At 41.4% G+C, this 20328-nt stretch overlaps 1 protein-coding gene across 3 annotated transcripts; it reads left to right on the top strand.

Annotated features, from left to right (window-relative positions):
- The first annotated feature begins 5 nt into the window (after positions 1-5).
- Positions 6-9016, top strand: ZBTB37 (zinc finger and BTB domain containing 37). 3 transcript variants are annotated; one of them, XM_039242347.1, is made up of 4 exons: positions 6-81; positions 1148-2104; positions 3597-3696; positions 8287-9016. In XM_039242347.1, the coding sequence occupies exons 2-4, from the start codon at positions 1182-1184 to the stop codon at positions 8773-8775; spliced, it is 1512 nt and encodes a 503-aa protein (XP_039098278.1). In that variant the 5' UTR covers positions 6-81; positions 1148-1181; the 3' UTR covers positions 8776-9016. The 3 variants fall into 3 exon arrangements, with proteins under 3 accessions (XP_039098278.1, XP_039098279.1, XP_039098280.1); XM_039242348.1 differs by having other exon boundaries at positions 1145-2104; XM_039242349.1 differs by lacking the exon at positions 8287-9016 and adding an exon at positions 3847-4047.
- The last annotated feature ends 11312 nt before the right edge of the window (positions 9017-20328 follow it).

Raw genomic sequence — 20328 nt, 5'->3', positions numbered from 1 at the left:
ACATCTGAATTCATGATGGCATCGACAGAGGCTCTTATTGGATTAAAAGTTTCAAAACAAACAAAAACGCTTTGGAAAAAGGTCAGATTGGCTAAAGTTGCTTCTTGAAAGCAGTGTATACACTTCCCTGTTTACTGATAAGTGTGTTGTAAGTGCGGGGCAATACTGTGAGCTTGTCAGGATAAGTTCCTGAAAATTTAGATTTTAGATTATACAATGTCTTAAAAAGTTACAGATAAATGAAAACATGTTGGGCTCAAGTCAGCGTCTTCCTGTTGAGATTTATACAAACTACTCTCAACCATTGAAAACTATTGGATGCAGTTATAGGCGTAATGTTTTCAGCTGTTTAAAGAAAAACTTTTGATGTAAAAATATTGGCCATATTGATAAATGCTTTATTTTTTTTTTTTTTACCAGCTTTGGGGATTAAGTTTCAGAATCAGCATCATCACCACCCTGAAAAACCCAACTTTGAATTTAGAAAGAAGTAGTTTATGTACCCTTTCTTAGTTCTGAGCGTGACCCATCTTCAGATTCTTTGCATCTTCCCTGAATTCTGACACAGCCGTGGCATGTTTCCTAACCTAGACTTTGCTTCAAAGTCCTAAACCCAAAGCTTTTTTGTGCGGGCTCTGACTCTCAAGCTTCGAAATGATGGCTTACATTCATGTGGGGTATCAGTTACCTTTTAAATAGTAAACATAACTCATATAGCATGTGGTAAAATATTAGCAAGAGGGATACCTAATCAGTCCATTAGTGTGTAATTAAATTTATTCAAAGAACTTATATCATTCTTCCTCCAAAGAAAAGTTATCACAGGATTTTATATTCAGTGTGCAAATACTTTATGATCAAAGAAAAAAAAAACAACTGTCAGAACTGGTTCTCCCCCTTGTGTTCTGTTAAACTTCTGTTTATTAGTAAGGGGAGTATGATCTTGGTCAAATTTGTGGAAGTCTAGCAATCACATTTGGGTTGTAAAGGGTATCTCGTTTCCGTATCCAAACATAAGGGAAATTCCCTCTTTTTACTTGGAGATGTTGAAAGCCTACCATAAGATATTTTGCAGTAGTTTTGAATTGGAGAACATGGGAGGAGTAAAATTCTAATTATTGACAATCACGGTTTCCTCTTTCAGCAGGGTTGAATGCCTGCCTACACCCTCGGGCACGACCATGGAGAAAGGTGGGAACATACAACTGGAGATCCCTGACTTCAGCAACTCTGTCCTGAGCCACCTAAACCAGCTGCGCATGCAGGGCCGCCTCTGCGATATTGTGGTCAACGTGCAGGGACAGGCTTTTCGGGCCCACAAAGTGGTACTGGCCGCCAGCTCACCCTATTTCCGGGATCACATGTCCTTGAATGAGATGAGTACGGTTTCCATTTCAGTCATTAAGAACCCTACTGTTTTTGAGCAGCTCCTTTCTTTCTGTTATACGGGGCGGATATGCCTGCAGCTGGCGGATATCATCAGCTACCTGACGGCGGCCAGTTTTCTGCAGATGCAGCATATTATAGACAAATGCACACAGATCCTGGAGGGCATCCACTTCAAAATTAACGTGGCAGAGGTTGAAGCAGAATTAAGTCAAACGAGGACAAAGCATCCAGAAAGACCTCCAGAGTCTCACCGGGTGACACCGACTCTAAACCGTTCCCTCAGCCCACGACATAATGCCGCAAAGGGAAACCGGCGAGGTCAGGTTAGTGCTGTGTTGGATATCAGGGAGCTCAGTCCGCCTGAGGAGTCCACCAGCCCTCAGATCATTGAACAGAGTTCTGATGTAGAGAGCCGGGAGCCCATTCTTCGAATCAACCGAGCAGGACAGTGGTACGTGGAGACAGGGGTGGCAGACCGGGGGGCCCGGAGTGACGATGAAGTTAGAGTTCTTGGGGCAGTACACATCAAAACAGAGAACCTGGAGGAGTGGCTGGGGCCTGAGAATCAGCCTTCCGGAGAAGACGGGAGTAGCGCCGAGGAGGTCACAGCCATGGTGATTGACACCACAGGCCATGGTTCTGTGGGGCAGGAAAATTACACTCTGGGACCTTCAGGAGCCAAGGTGGCTCGGCCAACAAGCAGTGAAATTGACAGGTAAGGTTTGTTTTCTTTGTTTGTCTCAATGGCTGTCACGCAGCCGTCACCAGTGCAGGCCCTCTGTGATGCACAGAGTGTGCATCTTCCTTACTTGACGTTCTTGGCCAAAATAAGTTGATGCTGGGGAAACCGGAGGTGTGCCAAAAGACTTGCATTCTTATTTTTTTAAAGCAGGAAGCTCCTAGTCCTGACGTATTCACAGTGTTGTGAGCACTATGGTAAAGTTAGACACTTCCATGAATCAGAATAGTGGCTGCAGCCACACTAGGATCAGTAATTGCCAGGGCCTCCTCGGATTTCCAGGCAGGGAGCTGACCATCAGCTGGGAGCCTGGCAGCAGTGCACACAGGTAGGTGGCCTTGGGGACTTGGACTTTCCTTTGTAGCGCTGTTCACCTTTCTTTGCCCCCGCCTACCAAATTAGAGGAAGTAGGGTACCAGCAGTGACTGTTCTTTTTAAATTAGTGTAATCAAGTAATTCCAAAAAAAAAAGCTTTTTGGATAGCTTTTCTTTTCTTTTTTGTTATTTTTGTTTTGTTTTGCCTTTGTCATCCGATAATCCCTTCCGTTTTCTTTCATCGCTGACTGCTGCTACCACAAGCCTGTGAGTCTCTTTTCTTCACCAGTGCTCCTATGTCCTATACCTCACTTTTCTTTTTCTAATATATTTCAGTTGTCAGAACATTTTTTGGGGGGTGGACGTAACAATTTTAATCTAAGTAAGTGGAAAGAAAGCCTCCGTTGAAAGAAAGAAATACTGCCAATTTTGGTTGGTAATACTTGGGTTTTTTCTCACTCTTAAAAATAAATTAAAATTGACCACATGAACAATGAAAACTATAAGAAGCTATTACTTTGGTTCACACCTGGTCTTGAAAGAGGCATATGTGTCACGGAAACTTTGAGGGTATATCCTCGGTCCCCTGGAGGTGGTCTCTTCTTCCCATGTCCTTACCAGTTAAAGCATCCTTGGGTACAGTACTTACTGTTCCCCTGTGTCAGCACTGGTGTCCAGCGTTAGAAAATCTGTATCAGAAGTAATAGCTTTGGATGCAAAGATTTTTAACTTCCATCTGTATCAGCAGTCTGAAATCTCTTAACAAGTTACCATGGGGCGTGGGAGACGGAGCAACCCAAAACCTAATAGTTACATAGAAGAAACAAAATCATAGACGACCCAGTTTTAATTTATGCTTTTATTCTCTCCCAGTCCTTAAGGACCGAAGCTTATATTTAGCCTTAGCGTCACCAGGCCATATGGTCTATCTGCTGTGCCATTTTGTATTTCTTAAATTTACTAGGGCAGACCTCTTTTAACCTGATTTCAAATCAGATCCGATATTTACTCCATGAAAGTATTTCTGAGAAATCTGTTGTTCTGTTTGTTCCCTCTTCCTCAGCCATGGGATAAGAAGGGGTAGACATCACCATCTTTTACGTTCCTTGACGCTATTTTTCTATTAGTCCCCTTTCTGCTCCTCTTCCAACAGATTTAGCCCCTCCGGCAGTGTTGTTCCCTTGACAGAGAGACACAGAGCCAGAAGTGAGTCTCCCGGGAGAATGGATGAGCCTAAGCAGCCCAGCTCCCAGGTATGTAGCGAGGATTGCTCTGGGGTTGAAGAAATTGCCACTGTGTGTGAACATTATACAGTGAATAAGAAAGGAAAGGTAACAGTGACCCTCTTACATAAATACTGTATTGGATTCCTTTTTTCTTTCTTCTTACTTGTGGGCATGCAGGAAAGAAGGCTTTTGGCGTCAGCAGAGTTTGGGAAGTAGAAAAAGATAAGATTGTGGAACTGTTTTCCTGATTACAGGAACCAGTCTATATTCCTGAGAGTAATAAAATAACCCCTGGAAACTACATGCAGGTAATATAAGACCTGAGATGGAGAGAGTTTGATTTTATACTTTGTGGGTTTAACCATACCTAATTACCAATTTATGCAGTATTACATATTTGCAAATAAATTGCTTATGCACTTTTGTGTGTGATTGCTTTTTTTGTATCCTTGTGCCGTTTCATTTTTTTTCCTCCTAGATCTTCTGGGAGACTAAAAGTTTCTAGAAAGGAGAGGAATAATGTTTTCCATCTTCTTTGCAACTCTTTAGCAAGTAGTTGATGTAGTTGGTTGATATTTTTGTTTGTTTATTCTCACAAGTGTCTATCACTGAAGACTGATTTTTAAAGATTGTGAACTCACCCAGTGGAAAATTGTAAATACCTTTGCCTTTTAAAAAGAAACACTGGTGGATTAAGATTGGATAGCTAATGTTTTTAGTTTCTGCATTATATGACAGTGTCTTGTTTAATTTTTACTTAAGCCATTGGATGTATATTGTGTACATAGTGTAGTAACAGCAGTAAGACATTGTTAGAAACTATATTTACCACATGAGGGTGCCGGAAAAGGGAGGTAAGTTTTAGAAGAGAATTTTTTAGTTTTTTATTTCTTTTTAATGTTCATTCATCTGGAGAGAGAGGTAGGGGGGAGGGATGGAGAGAGAGAATCCCAAGCAGACTACTCATTCTTTTTTTTTTTTTTATATTTACTTATTTTTGATAGAGTGAGACAGAGCATGAGCTGGGGAGGAGCAGAGAGAGAAGAAGACACAGAATCTGAAGCAGGCTCCAGGCTCTGAGCAAGCGTTCAGCACAGAGCCTGCGTGGGGCTCGAACCCATGAAATGTGAGATCATGACTTGAGCCGAAGTCGGAAACGTAACTGACTGAGCCACCATGTGCCCTGCAGGCTACTCATCTTTAAGTGCAGAGCCTAAATAAGTCTCAGTCTCACAAACCATGAGATGATGATCTGAGCCGAAATCAAGAGTCAGAGGCTCAACCCACTGAGCTACCTAGATGCCCCAAGAATTTTTTAGTTTCAGTATGATATTAGAGAAAATGTGGGGCAGCTGGGTGGCTGAGTCAGTTGAGCTTCCGACTTCAGCTCAGGCCATGATCTCACAGCCTGTGAGTTCGAACACCCTGTCAGGCTCTGTGCTGACAGCTCAGAACCTAGAGCCTGCTTCAGGTTCTGTGTCCCCCTCTCTCTCTGCATCTCCCCCACTTGCTCTCACTCGTTCTGTCTCTCAAAAATAAATAAAAAATGTTTTTTTAATTAAAAAAAAGACGTTAAAGAAAATGTTAGGAACTTGGAGGAAAAGTGACTTTACTCATATAATTAGGGCCCTTTTTCTATCACCTCTCAGATGGGGTGCAGTCACTATTACGCAAAAACATGCTGCAGTGAGACAGATCATGCACTTTGCAGGTGGGTAAGACAGACTAATGAGAACAAAGCATGCACAAGTCATGCTGCAGAGGCTTCTGGAGCGGTGCTGTGGTCACGGAGGTGCTAACGGGCAGCTGCTAGAGTGAGTGCCCACTCAGGAAAGCATTACTCAGGAGATGAAATGCACTTCTTAAAGTAGTTAGAGGAGCGCCTGGCTGGCTCAGGAGCTTAAGTATCTGATTTTTAAATTTCCACTCAAGTCATGATCTTCACGGTTCATGGGTTCAAACCTCGCTGACAGCGCAGAGCCTCCTTGGGATTCTCTCTCTCCCTCTCTCTCTCTCTCTCTACTCCTCCCCCGCTCACATTCTCTCTAAATAAATAAACATTTAAAAAAATTTAATGAAGTAGAGATAACTTATGTAGATGAGATAGGGATAAGTGTGGGAATTGTGCAAGGGTTTTTGCCTGACCAAAGCAGAAGGTACAGGCTCTAAAGCAATAGCAGATAATTAATATTGTCTGGAGATGATATTAAGAGATGAGTTAATATACGTCTTAATATGTGTGTAAGCTCATATGGTGAGTCTCCACCACAGTTATTTTTCCCTGCCACAGAGAACCAAAACTAGACATGGACTTACATTACAGTAAGAACAAATTCCGACGGACTTGAAGAACTTCTAGATGATAGGAATCATTAAACTGCTATGGTTACTTCTTTACTCAGAAACATTTTGTGTTTTTTTTCCTTTTTCTGCCACATGAAGGTGAAAACACTTGGCCTCATTTTCCAAGTAATTATAATCTTTCTAACCTGGCTTTTTCCACCACTCATCAGCATTTATCAGACTTCTTCTGTGTGTCAGAACCACATCGAACTTATTCCTGTCTCTGTACTTCCGTCTGGGATGCTCGTTCTTCCCAGGTATCTGGGCTCACCCAAGACCCAGCTCCTAGTTCCCTGTGCACTAACTAGCTCTTTGATGTCTCCTTAAACCACCATAGCATTTACAGATGGTACAGTATAATTTTTCCTAACTCTGTACTGACTCATAAATTATTCTTTTCCTATTTGCATGAATTGTATGTCTCCTTCTTTGAAATTTCCTCGAGGACAGAGTCCTCATTTTCTAATCTTCTTCACATCTGACCACCTTTTTAGGTACCCAGGAGATAGGAGCTGTTTTACTAAGGTTTCTTAGTAGGTGCTCAGTGAAGAGGCATCTCCTAAATAGGGTATTATTTGGTTGCTTGTGAAATTTCGAGTTTTGGAGGTCTTCAAATAAATGAACCAAATGAGATGACTCTTTAAAGCCCTTTCAGTTTTTTGAGTCTGATGAGTAATTGAAGATTAAGATGGTGAACGTATTTAAAGACCATGTCAAGAATCCAGACGGTATTTTAGACAATACGAAAATCGTTCATTCATATGAAATGTATTTGTTATATGGAATACTTAAAAAGAACTTTAAGGAGAGGCTCCTGGGTGGCTCAGTTGGTTAAGTGTCTGACTCTTGATCTCAGCTCCGGTCTTGGTCTCAGGGTTGTGAGTTCAAGCCACACACTGGAAGAAAAACTAAAAAAGATAACATTAAGGATTAAAAATTAAATGCATTTTAAAAGATAAAAAGGTGTCACAGGTAACTAAACTACATTGACTTTCTGCATGTGGACAATACTGGTATGACATTACTTTCCTTAAAACTTAGGTGGGTTTTTTTAGAGAATCTATTCCTTCAAGATTATAAATAATATTGTGAGTTTGTAATGTTTAATAATAGTTAATGTTTACTTGGCTATAGGGCTATAGTAAGTGCTTCAGTGTATTAACTCATTCATGCTCATTGCTACCTACCAGGTAGATGCTGTTATTATATTCATTTTACAGATGAAGAAACTGACACACAGAGTGGATGACTTGCTCATGGTCACACAATAAGTAGGCTGCAGATTTGAACCCACGTTTCAATATCCTTAATTACTCTATGAGATAATAACATGCATTCAAAATATTTCAAGGTAGCTTTATTGTGTTTGATTTTCATGAGAATTCAGTAGAACTGCCAGGGCATGCGCTAACCTTTTAATTTTGTGGATGAGAAAACTAAGGCTCAGAGAAGTTATTCTGTGCTTTGTCCGTGGTCACCCAGGAACTTTGGGTAGGATAATTCCTAGTCCTTTACGCGAGTTCAGTTTTCATTATCCAGGGAAATGGAGCAGAAGGACACGTTATATCAAACAAATCAGAGATCATCTAAAACCTCAGTCTTAGTCTTCACCGCTTGGCTTCACATCCTGCTTCCCAAGCCTGCTGAGAGCTGCTTGTGTTCTGTTGGACATGCTGATAAGCACTATCAGTTTACATATGTGAAAGGAGACAAAACACATTTTGAGGAATTCAAGAAAAGGACACAAAATCAATTGCTAGTGAGAGGAGTCTTTCTCCCGTTAATCCAGAGTCAACTTTTGCATTTTCTCCTCTTTGCATTGGTTCTTTAGCCTCTGCCAAACATCTAAAATTGCCTCCTACGTGTTTTTTTAATGTTTGTTTATTTCGTTTTTGAGAGAGAGCAGGGGAGGGGTAGAGAAAGAAGGGGAGAGAATCCTCAGCAGGCTCTACGCTATTAGCAGGGAGCCCGACGTGGGCCCCAGTCCCATGAACCGTGAGATCCTGACCTGAGCTGAAATCGAGAGTAGGACCCTTAACCGACTGAGGTACCCAGGCATCCCCTGTCTTGCTCTTTTAAAGTAATGAAATAGAGTGTCCTCAGATTGTTCTTTCAGTTATTAACATTTGTACTTTTTTGTAGTAATTAATTTCCTGTTTGGATCTCCTAAAAATAAACACATGGCCTGGTAAAAGAGGTAAACATAGATCTGATTTCTTTTAATAGGTGTACTTAAACATACGTGTTCTTTCTTGCTTTCCTCACCGGACGCAGGTAGAAGAGTCCGCAATGATGGGAGTAAGTGGCTACGTGGAGTATCTCCGAGAGCAAGAAGTATCTGAGCGGTGGTTCCGGTACAACCCCCGTCTCACCTGCATCTACTGCGCCAAATCTTTCAACCAGAAGGGGAGCCTGGACCGCCACATGCGCCTGCACATGGGGATCACGCCGTTCGTCTGCCGCATGTGTGGCAAGAAGTACACCCGGAAGGATCAGCTGGAGTACCATATCCGCAAGCACACAGGCAACAAGCCCTTCCACTGTCACGTCTGTGGCAAAAGCTTCCCCTTCCAGGCCATCTTGAATCAGCACTTTCGCAAAAACCACCCTGGCTGTATTCCCCTAGAGGGGCCTCACAGCATCTCCCCTGAAACAACTGTCACATCCCGAGGACAAGCTGAGGAAGAGTCCCCTTCACAAGAAGAGACAGTTGTTCCTGGGGAAACTGCCCAGGGCTCTGTGTCCACCACGGGGCCGGATTGAAACATGGAGGGGGAGGGGGCAGACCCTCTTCCCCTTTGGGCCGTAAGCAGCCAGCATCAGGGCCGTGGACTGGTACTTAGATTCACAAAACGCCACATCACTAGATCGGAAGATGCTCCCAGGATGTTGCCAGACTAGAAGATCAGCAACATACGCAGAAGCACGAGAGGCTCTTCCCCTCCTCCTTCCCACCTTATACTTTGGAAAATAATCAAGTAAATCAACTTTCTAATTCAGGGATCAACAGCCTTGGTTTGTTAACTTTATAAGAAAAAATTTTTTAACAAAACGGTGATTTAAATGGTCATTTATCTACCAGTCATGTTTGAACACTGTACTTTGGTCCATATCATCCTGGTGGCTGTAATTGCCCAGATCTAAAACACAGCAGGAGCCTTCGTCATCTGAACCAGCCAGCCATAAGGGAGAAGGAAGTAGCCGCGACAGTGACAAGGAAGAAGAATTTCTCCTCTCCCTTCCCTGCCGGAACACGCAGTTTCACATTTCAAGAAGAAAAAAGAATCCTGGTGGTTGTCACTGTTTTGAAAGGTTAGACCTGATTAGGCATCTGATACTTTGCCTGATTGTTTCCCGTGAGCAGACATCTGGGAGCGGTGTTCTCGTGCGCAGCGCCACCCGAAGCTCTCTAGGCAACTGGAAAGGAAATGAGCAACCAAGTGTTTGCAGTAGGTTCTGCTACATCTGGGGGCTTGGGTATCATGTTGGGGACGAGGGGAGGCGGGGAAGGAAGGGATGTTTTTGTGCAAGTGTCCAGTGGCGCAGAGCACTGCAACTTCCGGGTTGGTGTTTGTAAACCATAGTGCTTAAATATCTTTGGGTGTTAGGAAATGGCTCCAGTCCACATGAATTCATGTGTTAGGCTGACTACCAAAGTTTCATCCAGTCTCTCTGGCTCCTACTTTCACATAACAGCAATATTTTACATCAAAAATGTCACTTTCTAGTGAAATGAGCCTGGACTGTATTTTTAAATCTATAGGTCTCCATATTTGATAACTTTTATATGAAGTTTTAAACACATTTTCTCCGTAGTATTGTGGTGGAAGAAATCCAGCACTATGGTTCGTATTGCAACCACAGTTCCATTTCCTCCTACATGTGTAGTAGTTTATATTTTCAGTCCAATAGAAGAACCTCACTAAATCCATGTCTTGCGTCTGCAGACCTAGGAATTCATAAACCAACCATCAGCAAATTGCTGGTGACTCCAAGAGCTTTGCTTTTTAATAATACACTACAGGGCATTTACCAGAAAACATCAGGCACAATCGTGTTGCAATAAATTGATCAAGGGATCAATTTTGATCAGGTTTGGTTACTTAATCATTCCTAAGATTTTTTAAATTTCAAGGGACCTTTTTGGTAATTTGGGGATTTCCAAGATTCTTCATCCAGCACTGAGAGTCAGAAGAAATTTAGCAAACATGTAGAGTTTTGGTTGCCCTGTCTTGCATTCAGAGAATGAAGGAGGATTATTAAGGGATGCAGGCAAGCAGATGCAAATAGGAAAGCGAAAAATCTATAGCTTCTCTTCATCATTAAATTTTTAAGAGTATTAAAATATGCAGTGGTTTAAGAAATTGTTCCGGTGCCAAGGCACCAATGATTGTAAAAGAGATTTGCGGAGGGGATGGTCATGCCTGCACCGGTGAGCCATCCGTGAGAACGGCAGCGGAGTGCTCCCTTTCTGAGAACGCTTTGCGGTATGTGGAAAGGTGGGTAGAAAGGAATGGCATTTATTTCTCTGATGATAGGAAGTTAGAATGCAAAGAGTAACTCATAAGCAATCTGAGAATTGTGCATACACAAAGCTGCACCGTATCGCTCTGGAGTTTGGTTATTTTCTCTTCTGGAAAAACGTAGCAGTGTGTCTTTTAATAGGAATGCAGTGATGCTACCATTTGTTGAGAGCCTTCCCTTAAATGATATGTTGAAGCTTTGTCTTTAGGAGACTTAGACTGGAGCATTCTCCTCTTTAGTTGGGCAACAGCATGATAGGGCCACCTTAGGGACCAGCTATGCCCTGTGGGCATAAAAGTGGGTTTGAAATGAGACTGACATCTCTAGGGAAACATTTTAGCTGGTAATCAAGGTTGTCCGTGGACAGAGTTTGCCATTACTAAATAGGCAGGAAGGTGAGAAGTATAGAATATGCTGCTGTAGATGGAGCTTTTAAGCCTACCAAAAAAATGTTAATTCTCTCCTAACTTTTGAGAAGTAGTGTGCTGGAAAGTTCTTTATGCTTTGTTTCTAGATTTTCCATGAGAAAATGCTTTTTAAACTATTACCAAATTGTAAAGGTGAACTGCAGTAATTTTTGTAAAGAAAAACTTTGTCAGTACTCCATCCAGGATTAGCAAGGAGCATTTTAAACGAAGTAGAGACTATCTAATAGATGTGGAAATGCTATGAGTGTTTGGTGGGTTCCCTCCATTTTCATCCACTTGTAATAGGTTTTCCTGTATTGATACTGTGAATAGATTGCTACCCCGTCTTCTAGGACCACATCAGCACAATCGTGTTGGCTGGTTCTCACCTCTTCATTGGCCTAGCCCAGAGCCATGGAATTCATGAAGATTCAAGCCAGGCTGGCTTTTAAACAAAGTAATGTTTCTGAAAGCAATTTCCATTTTAGCTAGAAAAGATATTATTATTCTAAATAACTATCCAAGATTCTTATCCAGGTTCACTGTGACATTGTCCTAGTTCTTAGCTAACATCACTGTAGGGTCATAGTAGTAGTTAGTGTTCTATCTACCTGAATGAATAGCTGTATCGGTGTGTGCACAGAGGATACCTCTTAAGGATGTACTAGACGGACTTTAGCTAATGCTGAAAACTCATTACCAAATCTTAACTTGCACATGTCACCTTGTGAAGGGAACTGCGTTAGCAATGAGAGCTAAATTATCAGTAAGTACTTTAATGCCATGAAATAGCCAACACTGGGAATGTTTCCATTCATTGAGTGGCACTGAATAGCAAAGGAGCTACCCAGTGTTCTCAGCAAAGGAAGAGAGACAGCAGTATCTTAATCTGCCTTCATTCTAAGAGGTACCTTTCATTCTCTCTGAACTTGGACACCAGGATAAGTATAGCATTGGCATAAACAGTAACACTGTACTTAGGCAGAAAGGCTCTTTCTAATGACTTGTTCTCTCTTTACTCAGAACCATATTTACCTCTGAACTGAGTTGAGTTTTATTTTATGTAGTTTGGCAACTACCCCCAAGCCGCCATTGTACCAGACTACAGTTAAATCGAATTTTGAATAAGTAAAAATAAAAATCATTCCTAAATGAGAAGATTGGAAAAGAAGGGAGATAGCAGTTAAGGAAAGTTTTCTTGTTATTTTGTTTTTTGGTATTTTTAGATGTTTCCAGTTCCCTCTCCATCAGTGAAACAGGGTTTCCAAAGATGTTACGACAGTAGAAGTAAACTGTTATCTTCCCAACTTCGTACTTGAAATCTGGCCTTGGTTGGAAGTGGTCTGGTGGAAGAGTGAAATAGTGAACCTCATCCTTAATAGCTGAATAGTCTTTGGTCAAGAAGTAACATTTAAAAAAATTTTAGTTGTTACTTGATACTACTTTTGTTTCTTTTAACTGATAAAAATTATATTTTGTTTGACTAGAAGATCTAATTTAAAGAAATAAAAACAATGGTTAATGGAAAGGAAATTAAATTGAACAAAGGCAACAGTCTTCTTAATCATAGTGGAAGGCATTTAATCAGAAAGGAGTTGGAATCCTGGAAATTTTTCTTTTTTCGGATACAACAGACATGGGTTTTATCCCCCTCTTTCTCAAATGCCCTTCTCTTTATCTACTTACTGGTTTAAGGCATAATAGAGAAGTCCTTATTGAACTCATTTTTGAAAACGAGGCTCTTATGCCATTTGGGAAAGAGTGCAAAATATTAAAATATTGTAGTTGCTGAGATTTAGAAAAGGGACAAGCAAGCTATTAAGTCAGGTAAATCCCTGAGTTCAAGAGCATGCCCCTTAGCATATCCCTAGGGAATTTGTGAATTAGATCAGAGTTGAGCAAACCGCAGTCCCCAGGGCCAAATCCTGAGGCCATCTGTTTATATGAAGACAGTGGTATGGAATACCTGTTCTTCGGGTATTGTTTGTGGCCACTTTCTACTGTAATGGCAAAGTTGAGTGCTTTGTGACAGAGACTACTGGGCCAGCAAAGCCTGAAAATTCACTGCTTGTCACTTGACAGAAAAGTTTGCTAACTACAGAATTAGATTTGGAAGAATCTCCCAAATGTGTCACTCCTGCCATTTTGTCTTTATAATAGTTCAGTTGAGGTTTTAAATTCTTATTGCCATATATGCATCAGTTCCTTGAAAGAGCTTACCATCTTTTTCCCGATCTTTTCCTCATAACCCTCTTTCTGTTCCTTCTTAACGACTCCCGACTCCCGTTGCTTTAAAAGCATTTAGAGTAGCCTTATGATCTGTCCTTGCCTTAAAGGTGCAGGTAGATCAATGTTTAGGATGGTAGTTACAGATGTAACAAAGTAATTAAAAAGAGTAATTCCCATGCATAATAATGTAGGGTTAAATGAGTACCATGTTTACATAAAATACTGTAAAAAAGTTAATGTTTTTATAAGTAAGTTTTGCCATTCCTCTGAATTAACTTGAACTGGTTTGCATAATGATGACAAGAATGAATTTATTTCCACTAATATTAAAAGTTAACTTCTGTTATGAATAAGTGGTTTGACTCTTACCCAAAATACTGTCCTTCTAGATTAGAAACCCCTACCCTTTCCCTGTACTACAAATCTTCATTTTGGTTTCTTCAAGTAAACTCACTCTGTTCCACGTGGAGTAGTAAGAAGTCCAATGTTCTTCCATTTTTTTCCCCCCAGTGAATGTTTTAAAACAATGAAATCTCTGAAGATTTCAAATTCCTCTTAGCCCTATCTTTCGATGCCTGTTACTGTCTATGATTTTTCTAAGTATATATTGGCCCATTATTTATTTGCTTTCTGAATGTTCATTCTTACTGTTCAGAAAGCTTAATTATGCCAGATGTGCAAAAATGGAAAATGTTAGAATGATTATAAACACAATTCCTTGCAGGAGGAGAATATAATTGTTCCCCATATGGACACCATCCATAGACTTCTGAGTTAAATTTATTTATCTGAACAAAATGTTCTAGGCTGGGCTGCTGTAATGTGGTGAGTTTGACTTGTACTGTGTTGGCAGCCCCACCCACACATGACAGAGTTTAGATGAGTGACCTAAGCTCCTGTAGGACACCTCTTTCCAAGTCCTTCTTAAAGTTGTTTTTCCACATTTGATATTCGTTAAGTTTTATAGGAAATGCCCTATGAATAATAGATAATCCTTACCTATGAGGGTCTAAGATGTTTGCTTCGGTGAGATCTACCCTCATCTTAGAGATTTTGGAGTGATGCTTTTCTGAATAACTTGGGACTCTGATCATCCTGGCATAACAGAACTTGTGAAAGACCTTGGCTCAGACAGCCCAAGGAGTCCTTTGCACGCAGCTCTCCGTGAGGCCTAGGCAAGTAGCTGTCATCTCTGTATAAATGTGTTGCCAAACCATTGAGTTTGCCTAGCATTACGATTTCTTTGCTAATTATCAGTCTTCTTTTTTACCTCCTTTGCTTTCTAGAGTCTGTTTCTCTGTTTTCAATCTTCTTATTTTTAAGTAGGGCTTTTCCCAGGGCCAGTCTTTTTACTTTGCAGTAAGTAGGTTTTCTTGCTCAGAACAAGCCAAAGTTGGATATCATGAGTACTTTAAAACACCTGACTTAGTTACATTCCAAAGGGTATAATTATTGATAGCAACTGTGATATCAAAACCTGGGAAGCATCTGTACGGACTATCCAGTTTTGTTGTATAGGCAGGCAGCCTACCTTTTCCCTCAACTGTGAGGGGCAGCAGTGACTTAGAAGGCAGTGATCACTTGAAACGTATAACACCTTCACAGAGAGTATATACATGACTAAATTTCTTATGTCACATCTTCCCTGTTATCTATATAATACTTCCCATCTTTACAGTTAAGAAGAGCCTGCTAGCTCAAACTGTGGAAGCTTTAAACAACAAAGCTAAGTTATAAAGGCTTCTTTTTCTGTTCATAAAAAATAAAACTTTCTAATGCTTGCTTCTTTCATGTCTACTCCGTAAGTCCTCCTGAGGAGGCTAGAACTCCCCATCCAGTTAAGACAGATACATGTGCAGCATCTTATATGGACAACAATACAACTTAATATACTGTGAATCTTAGAATCGGAATTAACCCATAATGCCAAAAAACAGAGTATCTCATGGGAAAATGTTTCCTGTTCTGTGAAATCATGTACCTTAAGTGAGAAGTAGCATATAGGACAGTCTGTTCCACAAAGTAAAAATTCAGTATTTTTTGGTACCAGTGTGCTTGGAATTCATATAACAAAATTGATTTTAGACAGTTTAGATGTGGCTTCCTATACTTAAGGGTCCTAAATCCATTTGGTTGGAATCTGGATGTATGCTTTTAAAAGCCTGCACTTTTCACCACAGAGATCAAAAAGAAGGGGACAGAATTAACTGTACTAAGTGCTTTGGTGGTATAATTGCAGTTAGTCCCCAGAATAATCCTCTGAGATGGTAACAGAACTAAAAATAGCTGAGATTTTTGAATGTTTACTATGTGCCAGGCACAGGTCCATGTCCTTCATATTGTTAACTCCCCTAATCCTTATGGCGGTCCCATTAGGGCAGATGCTTACTATCCTCACTTGAGAGAGGAAGAAATTGAGGCACAGAGAGGTTGGCCCAGGCAGTCTAACACTGGAGTTAACACTCCAATAGACTGTGTTGCCTTTAAGAGGCGTAGTTATACCGGGGTGCCTGGGTGGCTTAGTCGGTTAAGCGTCCGACTTTCGCTTAGGTCATGATCTCGCAGTTCGTGGGTTCGAGCCCCATGTTGGGCTCTGTGCTGACTGCCAGCTCAGAGCCTGGAGCCAATTTCAGAGTCTGTATCTCCCTCTCTCTCTGACCCTCCCCTGCTCACGCTGTCTCTCTGTCTCTCCTAGAAATAAAATAAAAAATATTTTTAAAAGAAGAGGTGTAGTTATACCACATTTCCTAAATGAAGAAACTGACGAACCCATATTTACCAGTCTTGATTCCAAAGCCCAGACTCTCTCCACTACATCACATTGACTCTGAATCCTTACAAAGAGTTGAGGTGAACTGGAATAAACAATAGCCAGTAACAGTACTACTTGTAGTGAATTTTCAAGAAAGCATGATTGGAAGACTTCTTCAAAAGATAATGCAGTTGGTCCCTGGACAGATGCTGATGGTGAATATTTTCTGGAGCTAGTGCCCACTTGAAAGGATTGCCCTTTTGATAGGTCTGATGGTGAATCAGTTTAAGTTACTGCCAAGGCAGAAATTGAAAGGTAGCATTTCTATTACCTAGCTTTGTGTAACAAACAACCCTAAACTGTAGTGACTTAAAACAACAATTTTATAGATCTTGTGATGTTGTGAGGCAGAAGTTCAGGAAAGGCTCATCTAGGCAATTCTCTTTTTCCCTGTGGCGATGACTCCAGTCACCTGGTGGTTGGACTGGTGTGGAGTTTCCCACATGATCTCACTCACATGCCCGACACTTCAACAGAGAGGGCTATAAGATGGGGCTCAACAGGCCTCCTCTCCATCTCTGGAGTCTCAGGAACTTTCCATGTGGTCTCTCCATTAGGGTCGTCACATTATTAAATGGCAGCTCCGGCCGCTAAGGGACTGGGCAGAAGGTGCCACTCCTCCCTAGGCCAGGCCCAGAGCTACCCACAGGGTCACCACCGTACACCGTTGGTCAGTGAAGTCACTGGTCAGCCCGGATTCAAGGGAAGAGGACCTAACACCTGATGTGGCATGTGTGTCTGTCAAGGATTTGGAGCCCCTTTACTCTGCCATCGGTAGCCCTGGGTTTTTGATTTGTCTGGACTTTTCTGCGTTCATTCATTCGGGTTAGTTGTCTGTGTGTAGAAACCACTTAGTCTACCACGGGTCAGTGAAGGAGCTAGAGGGAGAATAAGACAAAGACCTAATAACAGGTTTCATTAGCTACCCACTCACCGAGTTTCATTTCTCTTATAGCAAAATTTCCACGTTGTTTTTCCTTTGTTCCAGGTTCCAAGTTGTGAGCATTTGTCAGTTGTTTTTTTTTCCTGTGAAGCTGCGGTAACTGTACATACTGAGCCAGAAGGACCCCAGAGAGAGTTAAGAGCTTACTGTTAGAGAAGCTTATTTGTTAGAGATGTCCACTGCATTTACGTTTACAAATAGGCAGAAACTCCTTTGTTATGCACAATTCATATGGCTACTAAATCTCTTTCGATGGGAGTTTCTATTGAGTGGATACATGGGTCACATCTTTGAGATCGTTGGAAGTTTTGCCTGCCTGCACTAGGCCTCTCTGCTGCCACCACACCACCTCAGGCACAGTTTTGTGCTAGAAGATAAATAAGTTTTCTTCTATTTTTGTTACCTTTCGTATGGGAAAATCCGTTGCCTGATTTCATATGTTGTTGATCCTTTAACAGTTGCCATCAACCTCGCACCTAAAATAGCAGGTCATTGAACCGTTAGGATTTTTGTCAGATTTAGGGTGCTTTTTTTAAACTCTTGCTGGCTTACACTCATTAGACTATTGCTGGGACAGAAGAAATATGGGCAGAGAATAAATCCTGCTCTCAAAATGATCATCCCCAAACCAAGCTTTCTAAGAGAAGAAAGATTTGGGATTATCCATCCATTCCATGTGCAGTGGGCTCCTGGAGAATTAGCTGTGAGGGCTTCGTGCTGGTTATCTGGAAATTTCATATAACATCTCTGATCCTAGGTCCGGCCTCAGGAATTGCAAATACAGGAAAGGGTACTCAGGGCTGAAGACCTAATTTAGGGCTCTACAAAATGCTTGGAAGAAAAAAAAATGTTGGCATTTGTGGTTGGAGAACCAGGAACGAAACATTCGAGGCATTTAGGCTTCAAGATTAGATTTTATCATGTAAGGACTGGGGCAGATTTCTGTGAATAAAAATAAATGAGCCTTCACCGTTTTCTTTTTTGATCTACATTTCCACTCTGATGTACATCAAAGTCTGCTTTGTGTGACAGAGAAGCCTTTAAAAATATATTCCCAGAGAATGAAAAATCTCATGATGAGCTACGGAGAAGTTTCTCACTCTGTATTTTATAGCTCTTTGGACCCTTCTCCAGATTCTCTGTCACTCTTAAGTATGAAGTGATCCAGTGGTGGCACAAAAATGTAGCACTGTGGTCTGGATTTGTAGAAGAGGACAAAGCCAGAAGAAGGGGAACCTGGAGACTGCCAGCATATTCTTTGTTGTCTGCATTGCAGGTCAAACCATTTCGAGCCAGTCACAACAGCCCGTGGGAGTAGAAATTCCTTAGGGTTCAGATTTCTGCTCTTGGCTACATCTTTAAAGCAGACGTTTGTGACGCACTTGAAGATGATCTACTGAGTTTCCTACAAGGGAATAGAATCCTAACTGTAGTGGTTCTCCAAGAACTACTGCAAAACCCCAGAAATACGACACAGGGAACAAAACTTAGAATGTGTTTCCTCTGGAAGCCAAGATGCCCAAGCAGGGGTCACAAAGAGTGTGACTGAAACCTTTGTCTAGCATAGCTATCATCCGATAGCAGAGAGATTTAGAATTTATATGGTATTTCTGATATTTTTACAAAAATGATTTTAAATCACGTAACTTGAAGTTTTAAAAACTGAGCCTGTTTTCTTTTTGGAAAACCGGCCCAATAAAAATAACACTAATATAATGCAATTGTATATGCATGTGCATCGAACACAGAGTGGTATACTAAAGATAGTTCATGCAAATAACTTTTGTGGGAAGTTTGGCTATTTTCGTAATATCTTTTTTCATAAATGTATGTTTATAAATATATTTACTCATCCACTATGACCTTGGTAGCATTAGAAGCATTTGTTAGCTGTGTCATTGATTCTAAAAATCACATTCTTGGCATAGTAGGCTATGAGAGCTCTTTGTTGCTTTGTATTTTGGCTAAGAAAATTATTTCTTGCACTTTCTATTTATAAAGATGTTATAACACATTGCACCCACTTAGTGTAGCTGTTGTTTAGAGACAAAAAAGAAATGTAGGTGTTAAAATGAAATGTGTGTCTAAAAAGCCTGGCAAACGAGGGACGTCGAATGAACAGAGTTGGCTTGCATCTACTGAGAAGAGCTGGGGTTGAATATCCAGTTTCGATCGCAAGTAGCTGTTGGGGTGGGCGTGCACGTTGTAATTTTATTGTGAGCTGCCAGCTATGTGTGTGTGATTTTCTGTGTGTGTGAGGGAGAAAGGTGTCTGATGAAGGCAGAGAAGTCAGTGTAGAATGTAGTCTACCTCCCATTAAAGACTGAGCATATTCCAATATCGTCCTGTAGCTGTCTGGGCAGGAGGCTGGATTCCTCAGCCGCCACCCACCTTATTCTCTCCTGTACTCACTTCAGCTCCTCTACCTCTGAGCACTGGGCTGAAGAGTGTGCTTTTTGTAGCAAGCAAAGGAAAGCCAGACACAAACTCTAGGGTTGGCAGTTGCACCGCCCTCCCTGTCATGGGCAGATGTTCATGTTCCACTTTGTTCTCCAAACCGAACAGCGTCCGAGTACTCTGGGTTAGTGCTTTTATCCCTGGCTTCTGTTTGGCAAGAGCAGCCGGTGCATGTGGAATCTTTCTGGGTTTTTTTTAAAGATTCACTAAACTCCTTTCAGTGATGTAAACATTTTGTTTGGATCCCGAAGTTTTTTGTGTGTTTTCTTTTCATTGCCATTGCAGTCCTTTCCTGGGGAACTAGATGATTAACCGTATTTGCCCAATAGTGAGCCTTCTGCCAATATCTTGACAGAGAGGTTTGTATGAGATGGGCTTTGGGATGACTTGTTTTGCTTTTAGTCGCTCCAAAGAGATATTCCTGTTTTTAATGCTTGTACTGTGATACCAGTCACGATGGCCTCACTCGAACGTTTGGGTGTCAGGGAATTGAGTTTCAGTAGTAAATTGCCACTAGGCACACCGCCTACTCTTTAAATCCGGTCGTAAGGCTCATCTAACTGTTCGGGGCGCGAGCGCACTGAGCCACGGCAGGTGGCCTACGTTTCGAACACGTGTTACAGCTCAGGAGGGATTGTCGGCCCTTTAACAGCTGTCCTGGAATGCTGGCCACCTCTTCACTCCATCCCAGCTGGTTGTGATGTCGACAAAGGACAGGGATTGTCAGGTTACCGAGTGAGAATGAGAGAGTGATCTGTTTTCACATTTTTGGAGGTTGGCCTCTGTGTTTAGGTACCTGCTGATAAGTGTTTGCTTTGCTGGTGCCTGGCTAGAGCAAGCGATGAGATGAGACGATACCATGTGAAATTGCAAATAATGAGATGAGCATTCCTCCTAGGTGACAAGTGACCGAGTAACCTCTGCCTGAGTTCAGTGGGAGTCCC

The sequence above is a fragment of the Hyaena hyaena genome, unplaced genomic scaffold (assembly GCF_003009895.1).
Source record: "Hyaena hyaena isolate Hyena2069 unplaced genomic scaffold, ASM300989v1 scaffold_209, whole genome shotgun sequence".
Lineage (NCBI taxonomy): Eukaryota > Metazoa > Chordata > Mammalia > Carnivora > Hyaenidae > Hyaena > Hyaena hyaena.
This window is presented reverse-complemented; position numbering and strand designations above follow the sequence as displayed.